General features: G+C 35.3%; 1 protein-coding gene across 1 annotated transcript in view; it reads left to right on the forward strand.

The window, feature by feature from the left end:
* Positions 1 to 14502, forward strand: part of MICU3 (mitochondrial calcium uptake family member 3) — an 81011-nt gene that overhangs the window by 44930 nt on the left and 21579 nt on the right. Inside the window, exons 5-8 of the mRNA XM_068971032.1 lie at positions 2385 to 2432; positions 5696 to 5778; positions 9264 to 9335; positions 12473 to 12511. Coding sequence (XP_068827133.1) covers positions 2385 to 2432; positions 5696 to 5778; positions 9264 to 9335; positions 12473 to 12511 — 242 coding nt within the window. The remainder of the gene's footprint in view (positions 1 to 2384; positions 2433 to 5695; positions 5779 to 9263; positions 9336 to 12472; positions 12512 to 14502) is intronic.

The following is a 14502-nucleotide window of genomic DNA, read 5'->3' on the forward strand; positions in this document are numbered from 1 at the left end:
TAAAATTGGATCAAATGTAATCTAAGAAAGATAAATGGATGGAAGAAGGAAATTCTTTTTAGTTAAAGGGAGGCTTAAATCTGGAAGCTATAGGTTTAGGCAAGTCCTAATCCTACTTAAGTTGTATGCAGATTTGTACTTTTTTCAGGGAAGATAATGTATTCAATGCTATCCAATAGAACTGTCTACAGTGGCCGGAATGTCCATATCCCTAGAGTTCATAGCCTTGAGTCAGTTGTGGCTATGAAAAACCTGAAATGGGGCTGCTGTATCTGAGGAATTGAATTTTAAATTTTACTTACTCTTAATTATTTCTAAATTTAAGTAGTCCTGTGTGGTCCGTGGCTACCCTGTAGAACAGTGCAGATCTATGTCATAGTGATGGGATTATCAAGGTAACCCATGTACCCAAGTTTTAGAACCATTGGGTTAGGTAAAGTAGAGAGTTACAGTCTTATTTTTTAATAAAGAGATTAGGTGGAAGAGGAATCTTAAAGCGAAGTTTTTAGAGCTGTTGAAGACTAACTTACAAAGAATTCTATCAGCTTAAAATACAACCCAGCAAGAAAATGTTAGACAGTTTTACAAAAATTTAATTGGTATGTAACATTTATGGAACCATGAATTACACAGACTTAGTTATAATAGCCAGCTGTAATGTATCGGGATATAGGAACTAAAGAGTGTGGTGCAGAAATTCGCTTAGAATTTTTTAAATTGAACTTTCAAAGGAAACCTAGTTGGCATCTTTCTTATCCTCTTTTTCTAAAGATCACAAGTTTACTATATGCTTAGCGTTTACCATTATTTTATTTTTGACTCTGGGTGACCTTAAAACAAATTGAAAGATTAGTCTTAATGCTTCTCCATTTTTGTAATTAAAAGCATGAATCTACAGTTCATGTTTAGAAGTATTTTCTCTTCTCCTTGACCATTTTTATTAAATTTTATCATGAGCTTCTCACTTTGTGTTTCTCTGCTGTGGATGACACCACCTCAAAAACCAAAAACTCCTCGAAACACCTCAAAAGCTCTGTACTTCCAACAAGTGTCTACTGCAGTACTCATGATCAAGACACCTACTGTTAAGTAATCCTTCACTGAGGGGACTCTTGAGTTGATTACCAAGTTAAAAGATGTACAGCAGATATTGAACTTCTTTTCATGAACCGGCATCTCTTGTGTATTCCACCACATCAGTTAGAACAACAGTCAGTGAGACTGGATTGTGGAGATACAGAGCCCATTTCCAATTCTTTTTTTTTTTTTTTTGAGGGATCCCTATGGAATCTAGGTATTGTATCTTTATACACATTGACCATTCCAGAATCTTTCTCCCATAACATTCATGGCAATCAACCAGAACTATGTCTATAGGTCACAATATTCTAGTATAAACAAAAGACGGGAATGCTTTCAGGCCTCCTAGCCCGGTCCCTTCACCTCTCCTGACAGACCGCCTGACAGTGCCTCCTCTTCTCTTTGTTCTGTAACAAAGAGGATAGCCTCAAAGAACATCAGGTAAAGTGGAGTTTCAAGGTTCACGATCTGATCATTTAAGGATTTTTATACTGTTTTACCAAACATGAGGACTGTCTCATATCTGGATGAGTATTATTGGCTTATTCCTGATTTTAATTTTCTCAGGATCTGCTTGGAAAATCAATTAAGCCATTAATTCTAGTTTTGGGTGTTATCATTCAAAAGCAAGAATTTGAGTAACAGAATGTAGATTTTTATTTACTTTAAACAAACTCCTTTTAAAGTTTATAATTATGAGATTACAGAGAACTCAGGATGCAATATGCAGAAAGTGTAAGAAGCCATTTAATTAAAATTAAAATTTCTTAGACTTAATAGAAGCATGAAATGTGTCAAGAATAATGAATGATAACTTAAAGGCAGAAAAGTAAAAACTATAGAGTTGTATTTTTTGAATGCAATACAGAAGTCAGATCTCTAAGCAAGAATATCTAAATGTTTTATTCAAGGATGTCTAAGAAGTCATTAAGCGCTTCACAGAGTTAACCATTTTCAACCATCTAATCTTTAATTAGATTCATATATTGAAAGCTCTAGCAACACGTTTAAAATTTACAGCTATATGTAAATATTATTAATAATTTTGCTTTTCTGTCAATATATCTGGAAGCATTCATGTGAATTTTGTTTCTAAGAGGGCATATAAAATTTATTTCATGCTTCTTTTGCTCTGATCTTATGGTAATAGTTTGGTCTCATTTAAAACAATATTTAGCATCTTCTTTAAAGTCTGAATTTTTTGTAACTATTACTTACTGCTATTATAAGAACAATATTTTATTTGATAAATATGAAAGAGAAATATTTTATATATAGCATAACTAATACTATTTTTCTTCTAGGTGTGATTTCTTACACAGAGTATCTTTTTCTTTTATGCATTTTAACAAGTAAGTGTACTCCTTAAATCTATTTCTGGATGCAGTTTTATTTCTCAAGCATAACCTTGGGAAATAAATCTTTTTTTAGATTCTCTTACTTTGAAAATCAGTTTAGTTCTATCCACACTGTCTTGCAAAATTCATGTCTAAATGCCAGTGGAAAATGCTAAGCATAATACTATGAAGTGTCAAAACCATAAATATGATTACAGCTTATGGTATAGTAATAAAATGCTCATAAATTAAGAATTTAATATCCTACATCAATGCTTGTGGTTTAATCTATGTGGGAGCCTAAAGGTAAGGACAAGTAATAATTTGTAAATTTTCTGCTACACTCATTCAAATCACATTTTCTGCAAGATTAGTGTGTCTTTTAACTACTGAGTCTATCAGGAGACCCATCATACATCCTCCAACAGCTTCATTATTCTCTTCTTTTCATATGCAGCAATTCTTTTGAAATATATGAAGAGTTTACTAAAGTGTTCAGTTAAATTTCATTGCATTTAATGGGGGAACTTACACCCTGTAGTTCACTGTGCTCCAACTATCTATCTGACATTTTAAATCCCTGAAGTCTCATTTGTACTTTCTGTTCCTTCTACCATCAGTGCTTTTCCTCAAGATCCTCCAGATAGTAAAAATAATTCAGGTTTTCTTTGAAACATGAAAGGTTAGGGAAGCCCTACTTAACCACTCTCCTTAATATAGCTCCCTCTTCCACCCCTCCCTTTTTTTCCCTGTCCAGTGTTGTATTTTCTTCATAGCACGGAAACTATTTGAAAATATTTGTTTATTGGTTTACATGTTTTTGTCTGTGTGGGTCCACAGTAGCAAAGATTTTATCTTTTTTGTTCATTTCTGTATTAAGAACAGTGTCAGGTGCATGGTAGCCTCTCAAAAAATAACTGGCAAATGAACGCAAGAAAGTGACTATTGGAATTTCCAATTGTGGATATTTATGGAGATGTGTGGAAAAAAAGAACATCAATAAAACTGCATTATTAGAAACCAGTCTTAAAATTCCTGTACTTCTATAATTGGAAGATAACACAGCCACTGTTTTATTCTGAATTTAGTGATGGATAATGTTATGTTGGAGTTCTGTCACAGGAAGTTTGGGAAATGTGTATGTGTGTGCACATGTGTGTTTCAAAAATTACTGCCTTTTTTTTTTGGACTTGCTTTTTTTCTCCTGGCCCAAAATCATTTAAAATGACTGAAGAAAAGTAAGTATTTTGCAGTTAGTAATAGTACTGCCAGAGGACGTTCCAGACTGGAAAGCCATGGATTTTGAGTCTGGTCAAGGATGAATGCCACCATGGAAATTAGAAGAGTGGGTGCCAAGGAGTGTCTCAGAGACTTGTTCCAAAGTTATCTTGTTAGCTAGAACAACTTTGGATGCAAAATTAGAAGTTATATGTCTCTGAACCAGCATAGTGGTAGGTACAAGTAAAACAAAACTGGTGAGGAAAACCACATGCTGAGTTTGGACAGGATTGGTTTTAGCATGTTAGAAAAAATCCCATATAGTGATTTTTGCTTGCTACAGAAAAGTTAGGATATTTGAGTGCTGTGACTCTTCACACACACACACACACAAAAAAAACCATTTATGGGTGTTGTTTAATTATAATTTTTCAATTTAAACTCTTTCAAAGATGAGTTCTGAATTCCAAATGGAGTCACAGCACTCAAAAATCCTAACTTTTCTGTAATTATGGGTGTTGTTTGGGTCTTCCCTGATAGCTCAGTGGGTAAAGAATTGGCTTGCAATGCAGGAGACCCCCGTTCAATTCCTGGGTTGGGAAGATCCTCTGGAAAAGGAATAGGCTACCCAATCCAGTATTCTTGGGCTTTCCTGGTGGGTCAGATGGTAAAGAATCTGCCTGCAATGTGAGAGACCTGGGTTCAATGCCTGGGTTGGGAAGATCCCCTGTGGGAGGCCATGGCAACCCACTCCTGTATTCTTGCCTGGAGAATCCCCACGGGCAGAGGAGCCTGGCGGGTTATAGTCAATGGGGTCGAAAAGAGTCTAACAAAACTGAACGACTAAGCACACAGGAAGAGAGCTAGATAATCCGTGTTAGCTGTCTATAGTTCCCCCGCTCCACCTTTACTTTTTATTACTTTGACTTTATTTTCCCTTCCAAACAATGCTTGTGAGGACTTCTTTCTGTGTGTATCTTCAAGATCTTTTTAAAGCTTAAAACTTGGTCATTGGAGATGGTGTAACTTTTTATTTCTTCCTCAAGTGAGTGAGAATGAAAGTAAATTTAGATTCCTAAAATACATGCAAAAAATGAACTTGCATGAAAGGCTTTCATTTCCATTATTTTCAGAGACAGCTATTACTGATTAAGAAAGCAAGTCTATGTGCTTCGATTTGCTGGGTTCACAATTTCAAAACACGTAGTGGCAAGTGTACCTGTGGGAGGTCCCTTTTTAAACTTTTTGCCAGTCATCTCAAAAGAGGTCAAATGTTTTGAAAAAGGCATGCGCACTGAGATCCGCTTTGAAGGACGCGTTCAAGTTTTCTTCTGTCCAAGCATTCTTCTTTTTGCTTTAGAAGTGGAGGGAGAAGAGGTATTGAATCTTATTATAAGTTTCATACAATTACAGCAGTTCATAGTGTATGAAAGTCTTTCTCAGAAAAGCAGTTTTTCCTTGTATTTGGGGGAAATAAGGAATTAATTATTCAAGTCCTTTTTATTTTATATTTCTGTATTTGAAGCCTCTGGAAGTTCAACCCCAAGTATGTAATCTCTCATGCCTGGCTTTTTTTTGTGTGGGTCATTCTGTTATAATTTCTCCAGGATTTTAGGCTGGTCCATTGTATTGTTTTTTTTGTTGTTGTTTTTTGTTTTTTTGCTGCTGCTGCTCTAACTAGCTGACATATTAAAAATATTTCAAATATACTGAGATGATATTTTCCTTTCAAACAAAGTGACAGACTTTGGAAAAGAAAGAAATATTTATTTTTGGAAGGAAGGTAATCAGATTTTACTGTCAGTGATATGCAGCAAGTATCACACAAGTAGATTTCAAGTGTATTATCAACTGTGTTACTAAGTGTGCTAATATATGAAGCAGAAGTATATATACTTACCTATAGCTTTTATTATATTTAACTAATAGTAACATGTTGCTTTTCATTTCTTGGTTAAAGTATTTCTGCACAGAATATGAATTGTTTACAACTAATGTGAGTTTTGAACTTTGAAAACATTTTTCCATTTCACAAATACTTTCCTGTTTTTGTCTGGCAGAGCCACATGCAGGTTTTAGAATAGCTTTCAACATGTTTGACACAGATGGCAATGAGATGGTGGATAAAAAGGAGTTTTTGGTGGTATGTATATTATTGGTTACATTTTATCAATACATCTATTGCTTACTTATATTTTTTATGGTTTTGTATTATTTAGAATACCGTTGTAGAAAAAGGGCTTCCCTGGTGGCTCAAACAGTAAAGAATCCACCTGCAATGCCAGAGACTTGGGTGTGACCCCTGGGTTGGGAAGATCCTCTGGAGGAGGGCATGGCAACCCACTCCAGTATTCTTGCCTAGAGAATCCCCATGGACAGAGGACCCTGGCAGGCTACAGTTCATGGGGTCACAAAGAGTCGCACACGACTGAGTGACTAAGCACAGCACATTGTTGAAAAAAGTAAAAGTGTTATGCTTTTACTTTAATAAAGTATATTATACTCTTGTACTTTATTTTGAATTATTTTTACACTATAAAATATAAATTTATTCAGTGTATAAAGATGATTAAAGGGCTTCTGAGGTGGCTCAGTGATAACGAATCCACCTGCCAATGCAGGAGACAGAGGTTTGATCCCTGGGTGGGAAGATCCCCTGGAGAAGGAAATGGCAACTCACTGTGGTATTCTTGCCTGAAAAATCTCATGGACAGAGGAATCTAGTGGGTTACAGTCCGTGGGATCTCGAGAGAGTCAGCCATGACTGAGTGACTGAGCACACACACACGTGAAGATGATTATAATTGTTTACACATATTCTGGAGGTCTGAAATGTATATTTTCCACGAAATGAGAGACAGGCAGTCCTGGGCTTACACACGCCCAGACCCTCTCATGTCAGCCACCCAGCCATAGGCAGCTCTTTGCCTGCCTGAGGAAACTTCCTTCCTTCTCTTTAAAGGATTTACAATATTTTTTTTCTCTTCCACTCGTTGCTGCCTTGTATTCCAGTCTTAGCCCATTCTCCTATTGCGTTCCCTTGTCTTTGACCAAGGGCTGATAAGCGTGTTCTTGGTATTTGTCTTTCAGGCTTTCTTACCTGACTGGTCCCGTGTTGGTGCTGGTCTGGCAGCATCATCAGCTACTCACTCATCTTAACCACCCTCTCCTTCCCGAATTTTTCTCTTTTTACCCATGTATCCTATATCTATGTCTGTGGCAAAATGCCTTTTCTGATTTTCTCCAAAACAGAGATTAACATTAGTTTACTCCTCCCAGTAACAAGGTCTACCTTAGCCTTTTTGTGCAACTCAATATTTACCTCTACTCTCTTAGCAAAAGGAGAAGGGGAAAATAACATAAATAGCCATTTCATTTTCTGTTTTTCCTTTGTAACAAGCCAATAAAAATCCCTTGGAAAACCTCTTAGATAGCTTAGTATTTTCTTCAGAGGCTGGAGCACAGAAGAGAAATTATGAAATCATTCTTTTCCATGGTAGGAATTAGCAGCTGCTCAAAAGGAAGCAGGGAACTGATTACTGGGATCTGTCAAAAGGCTTCCATGTAGCCCTTGGCCGAGTACACCCCCTGAGCAAGTCTGGGGAGCTGGACCCACAAAGGGTCCCTCACTGTAGTGCTGCTTGCGTTGGTGCGGAGGTGGGGAGTTTCATTGCAATAGAGAGAGACATGTTGCTAACATCCTAAGATGGGCAAACTTAGTTCACTAGAGCTCTGTCATGATAGTGTACAGCTGTAACTTTAGGACTTTCAGAATGGGCCTTGTAATCGAAACAGCCTTCAACAGACTTTCTATGGCAACATGGCCAAGTTCCACCCCACTGTCTTAAAGGTTACCTTTTGGAACTCAGTGCATTGGAAGCTGCCTGTGTAGATGTCTTTGGGACTCTTGTCTGTTTGTGGAGGTGGGAGATAAAACTTTCTTGTAGAATTTCAGTTTGTTTCTACTCTACACTCTTAAAAAAGTTGCTCTTCCTTTAGAGCAGTGGTCTACTCTGCAGTGGCCAGACTAATGTTTTATTGTTTGTTGTTGTTTGTAAATGGCTAAGGGCTTCCAAGGTGGTGCTAGTGGTAAAGAACCTGCCTGCCAATGCAGGAGATTAAGAGACTAGAGTTCAATCTCTGAGTTGGGGAGATCCCCTGGAGGAGGAAATGGCACCCCACTCCAGTATTCTTGCCTGGAGAATCCCATGGATAGAGGAGTCTGGCAGGTTGCAGTCCATAGCATTGCAGAGTCACACACGACTGAAGTGACTTAGCACGCACGCGCATAAACAGCTAAGAGTTCCTAAAAGCAGAGGTGGAGTTGGGCAGAGTTACTTGTAGATTTGTAAAATAGATTTGTAAAATCTATGATCCTCCTACCTGTTTATAAAGCAAATATTAATAATGCTTGCTAAAGAGAAAAACTCTTTTCACTAAGATAAAGTATGGAATATATGTGTTAATAAAATAATTTACAGTTTGTACTGTAGTTTTAAATTGTTATTATATATTTTGGGAGGGAATACATTTTGGATTTCAGCTCTAGCCATACTAAGTGAAGTAAAAGAATTGAGATACCTGTTCAAATTACACGGACAAGAACAGGGACCTCACCAGAAAACTGAGATAAAGATAGAATTAAGCTTCTATGTGTAAAAGAGGATTTTAAACAGGAAATAATGCCATGTATAATAGGGTGTATGTCCTCAGTTGCTGTGTCTGACTCTTATGACCCCATGGACTGTAGCCCACCAGGCTCCTCTGTTCATGAAATTTCCCAGGCAGGAATACTGGAATGGGTTGCCACGTCCTCCTCCAGGGGATCTTCCCAACCCAGGGATTGAACCCATGTCTCCTGGGTCTCCTGCATTGGCAGGCAGGTTCTTTACCACTGTGCTACCTGGGAAGCCCATGTGTAATAGTTGCTAACATTTCTTGAGAAGTTACTGTGTGACAGGCAATGTGCTTGTGCTAAGTAATTACTTATAATGTCTACTCTGTACAACATTATTTTTATAAGACCTATCAATTATATATCAGTAAAGCTAGAGGAAAAAAAATATTGCTCTAAGGTAAGAAATTATTCATATTCCCCACATGGAAAACAAGCCTTAAATGATTAGAGTAACTTGCTCAAAAGGTTAGACATGCAGAGCCCATGTTCCTACCATTACCTGAAAGAGACCTTAGAGGTCATTCAGTCCATGTTCATTTCATGTATGAGCAAATTGGAGCCCAGTGAGGACCTGTCCCCTATCCATAAAATGGGTTTATGACAGAAGATGGGCTCAAGCCTAGACCCCTGACTTATGGTCCAGTGTCCTTTATTCCTCAGTAGGCTTATCTCTTTTTATGTATATACCACAGGCTCCATGTCTTTGTGTCTTAACAATAAAGTTAAACTATAGGAGATACTATCATAAAGTAAAACTATATGATGGACCTAAAACTTTTTCTTAGGAAAAAACCTGGTATCAGAAAATGTATTCATACTAGTTTTAATGTTCTTGGTGTATATGAAGCTAATTATTTTCTTTGTTCTTAGAATATATCTAGCATGGGGTGTTAGATAGGTTCCCAGAAACTCTTATCAGGTGTTTGATTTTTGATTGGTTTTCTTTTCAGCTTCAAGAAATATTCAGGAAAAAAAATGAAAAGAGAGAAACTAAAGGAGATGAAGAAAAGCGTGCAATGCTGGTAAGAATAATTTATAATGGTTTCAGCTGGGTTTTCTAGGTAAGAATTATTTTATTCATGTTGAGAAATAGCAATTAAAGCCTGTAACTTTAGATCTGTCTGTTTCTTGAAAACTTTCTAAAGTTCTTATGTAGAAAAACTTCAGTATTTATATGCTTTGATATCAATATTTATATCAAGTATTGATATTAAACATCTGTATCCATAACCATATTCATTAAATCATTTTCATCCATATTGTTGTTATCCATGAAATTTGAAGGGTATATCATATGATAGGTTAATACAGATCATTATGCATGTAAAAATTTAAAGGTGAATTGCAAAGATTTAATTATACATGTGAGTAAATTTAGTGGTACTATAATAATATGAATGTTGAAGCAAAAACAAGAAAATAATATGTTTCTTTGCATTCATAGAAATATGTATTATAGATTCTTCTTCTGGGAAGAGTAATGTTTCATTTTATTTTGAAGGTAGAGTTAAGCAACATTTCCCTCCATTTTCCTTCTAGTTTTCTTTTTGCTTGTCCCAAGTAAATATTTCAGCCTGACAACATCCTAGGTTCACTTAGTGAAAATAACAAACAGGTACTAAGACTTTAGTATGAGGCCTTATATTAGACGCTTTGCATGCATTGCCCCCTTTTAATCTACCAAACAGTTCTGTTATTATCTAGTTATAGATGAGAAAACTGACACTTGGAAAGGTTAATATCTTGTCTAAAATTCCATAACTATTCAGTGGCAAAGCCAAGATTTGAACCCATGGCTGGCCAGCTCCAAAACCTATACTTTTATCCACTGTATCATATTTCTTCCTCTGGTACTTAGCAGAAACATGGTGAATTTTGTTAGTATGTAAATGATAATTGTTTTATTTGCAAATTAATGGCCCTGTGAAATAGTTTAATTGGTTTATCTGGAATTCAAATAATTAACTTCAAAGAGTTGCAACACTTTTTATTTTTCTCACTGTTACAAGCATATATATTAGGTTTTCTTAAACATGGGTTATTTGTAGCAGATGGGTGTCATTTTCATCCCAGTAGATTTACAAAGTGTGTATTTATATTAATAAAAGCAGATTATCAGGATTATGAATGTTTATTATTTCTCAGAATATTTAACTATGGTATATTTATCAGTATTTTTTTAACCTCCCCGATAGACTAAATTATGGAAGACACTTGTAGAAGACACTCTCTACTGATAATATACTGAAAGAGTAAACAATTATTTTAACTTTGATGGATTGCCAATGATTGACTGGATAGGCAAGTTGTTGATAAAATATCATTTAGGAGGTTGAATTATGTTAATGAATGTTTTGGTATACCTCAGTGATAAAGTAGATAGTGTTTCAATGGATACAGATTTAATTGTTTGTTTATTTATACTAATTCCAGAAAAGACTTATGGATCTTTCAGTAAAGTAACAATCCTATTCTAATCAGTAACCTTTACTAAAATACCTAAGTGAGTAACAAAGGGAGAGACGAAAGGGAATAATAATAGCAGTCAACCCATGTTGGGAAAAGCTACCGTGTCAGCACAAAAGCTTCATTGCATCCCAGGTGAAGTAAATTTAATACCGATGATATAATGCAAATAAGTTCATAACAGTAATATAGTAAAACTTTATTAACTTGGATTATTTAGGGAAAGTCTATCTAAATTATGAAATCTAAATTATATCAGTATACCCTAAATTGTGTTATTTTATATGAACATACATAGATCAGTGAAACATTATCTAGCAAATATATGGGGAAGGAGACTTGTTTTAAAGAACAGATAAAAATAACTTTTAAGTATTCTATCACTTACTTATATGGAAATGAATGTTGCTAAAGACACTGACCTCCATAGGTATCCCAGAGGTGTTTATGTTACAGTTTAATTAATGCTCCTGGAATCTCACTTACAGAATTTAGCTATCCGAACTATTTCTTAAAACAATCCAGAAATAATCTTTAGTACAGCTTCTGAACTAAGCAACACTCTAGGACAATACAGCTCTCTTCAAATATTTTTTTACTGTGTTTTACAATAATAGTAATAATTAGTGGTAGCATTATTAATAGCTGTCACATTTTAAATAATGCATATCTGAACTGATGAGATTTTTGAGTTTTGAAGCAACTGAAATTTAGCTTATGGTGAAAATATATAGATTATGTTAGACATTGTAGGAGTCAGATTTTTCAAGTTTTGACTATTAGCTCTGCCATTCATTACCTCTGTGACCTTGAACCAGGTCCTTGAATTTTTCTGTGCCTCAGTTTCTTCATTTGTACTAGAATAGGAGTAATGAGCACATATGATGATTATGGAGGTTAAATGAGTTAAATCGTGTAGCCACTAAACAGGGTTTGAAATATAATAAATACTCAAAAAGTTTAGCTAATTGTGAAACATGAAATTCTCTTTTAATTAGTAGAATATTTTAAACTGAATAGTACATCCCCAAATCAAAAATTAGGCAAGAATAAATTTTAAAATATTTACATATCAAAATGAACTGCTTCAGAAGAGGGAAATGAGCATAATATTTCTTGGGACACTTTCTATGTGCTAAGGTCTGTACTATCTCCATTATACACGTTACTCTCGTTTAGTCCTCATTACATTTCTCTCAGGTAAGTCTTCACACCTTTGCACAGAAGAGAAAACCATCTCAGAGAGGTTCATTAAGTTGCCTGGGTCTACGGCACTAACAGGCACTGAACAGGATTCCAGCATAGGTCTCATGCCGTCCCCACCACCATGCTGCTCCATCGAGGTCTGCCCCCTCATCGCACATGGAATTGCTGAAGCATGTCTCAGCAAAACTGCGTACTTCGGAGTACCATGTTTAATTCAAAGCAATAGTTCCATCAAAAGTTACAATGAAAGTGGTTGAAATGAGCACAGGTTCACTTAATGTTTAATTATACGAGATTTAAAAAACTTTGCTACTCATCTTTAACATTTATCCCACTTGTACTGTGTGCGTGCTCTATAGAGAATGTAGCATAATGATTTGCCCTTCCTAATTGATTATTTTGTCGTCTTTTTCTTTTTTTTCTTTTGCTATACTTGGGTTCATTCTGAAATGTGACACTTCATTTGGCCCTTTGTGCTCTATGTCAGCGTCTTCAACTTTATGGATACCATTCTCCTACTAATAGTGTATGTACAACCCTTTAAATGTTCTTTATGTAAATAGCCCTCACCTGTTATACTTGACAATGCTATTTCTTTTATAAAGCCAGATCTACTATTGAGACTGTTTAGGAATTTATTGAGTATAATAATGTGAAACCAAGCCCCCAGTTTTTATTTCCTTCCTGGATTTATAAGAAAACTATAAATTTACAGAGCAATTCTTTCTCTTTAGCTTTAGATTAAGATAAGGTGAAGGTGAGTGAACAAGAACCCAAAACTCTGGTAGAGTAATTGACCTTTTATATTTTTCAGTGGTATTTGAAGAGTTAAGTACAATTTATGGAGCAGATTCTCAGGCTATGCTCCTTCAGGACACAGGTATTTTAAGAGCTAGATCTCTCCATCTGATGTACAGTCTTTTCTTAATTCTAATACCAAAGATATTAACGGATAAACTTTTGCTAGTTCTCAGTATTTTGCCCCATTTTTTTCTAAAACTTTTGATGCTTGCCTACTGCCTTTGGTCTCTACAAAAGTCTTGAATAAGATGGCACTTGATATGTTCAGTATATCACTGTATCATGTTGTTTCTCAAAGAGGATTATGATCTTCAAACTCGTCTTTTCCTGAAAACATTGGGAGTTCTTGCAAATGATCTTTCAGATGTACTCTTCTCATGCTACGCTTTCATTCTTTTCTTTCTCCCAGAAAGTCATAGCTTATGGATTAGCCCAGTTGCTACACAACTGAGAATAGGCCATGGTCTCTTCTGAATGTAAAAGGCACAGTCCATTTGATTTTCCCTGGCCTCCTTAAGTCACCTAGACAGATCCCTCAAATTATACAAATCCACCTGAGAGAAACTCTCGAGTTTACAGTGACCTACTCAGTATTGTCCTATTGAAAGGTTCCATTATAGTGTAGACTCTAGCTGTGTGCCTCCTGAAATTGATATTTAATAAAAATTCCAAACTATAAAAACTAATTCTCTTTGAGACTCAAGTATACACTAAAGGCTGATGAAGCATAAAATAAATGTAAAATATCTAAGTCACAAGGAATGGACCTAGAATGGGTTGGAAAACAAGCCAAATCCATAGGAATCTTATGAGTGACTGGTTGTTTTGATTCCTTACAAGATACTTTAAAATTTTTCTGCAAAATTCACTGTTTTCCATGGAATAAAGCCTACTGTTCTCTTAAAATTTTTTTTAAAGATTCCTCTGTTAATTATTTCAAAAATATATAAGAATGTGAAAGATGGAAATCTCAGAGATTCTAATGCCATATGCCCTATGAAGCTTAATAAATGTTAATAATGATTATGACTTTGTTATTTATTTTTCTAATCTAATATGTCATTTCATGAGCCATTTTTCCAACTGTGGCAACTAATATATTTCCTTTAAACTCATAAATAATTTTCATATAATAGACAAGCATTTTAAAATAATATATTTCCGAGTAGTATTGTTAAAAGGAAACAGGTGCTAATATGGTCTAGTTTAAGTCACGTAAACAAATTGTAGTTACTTAGACACTAAGAGAATAATATAATAGTATAATGTTATGAATTAGCTGGCAATTACCTGCTAGTTTCCAGAACTGTAGATCAGCTGGAGTGATAAAGTATGTAATTTGAGTATAGTTCATGGAACTAATTATAACAGATTCTACCTTTAAGAATAAGTTCTTTCAGGAAATGCAGTACCCCTGGATTTAACTATTACAGATGGAAGTTCTGTGGTGTCTGCAGTAGCCAGTTCCAAAATTTAATCATTCTTATGGTATATTTTGCCTCTACTCTGTCAGATTATCCCTTCCTACAGTGTAAGATTGAACATGCTCCTTTATATTCTGAAAGACAGTTACGTTATAGCCTTTTTTGTTCCAAACAACCCTAATTCTTTTCATATTTCTTATATAGTCAACTCTTGATTATCTTACTATGGTGAAAAGAAATTTAAAACATCCAGAAGAATAAGTAAGGCAAACATGAGGTCAGTAATGCAAAG

This window comes from Capricornis sumatraensis, chromosome 4, assembly GCF_032405125.1.
Source record: "Capricornis sumatraensis isolate serow.1 chromosome 4, serow.2, whole genome shotgun sequence".
Lineage (NCBI taxonomy): Eukaryota > Metazoa > Chordata > Mammalia > Artiodactyla > Bovidae > Capricornis > Capricornis sumatraensis.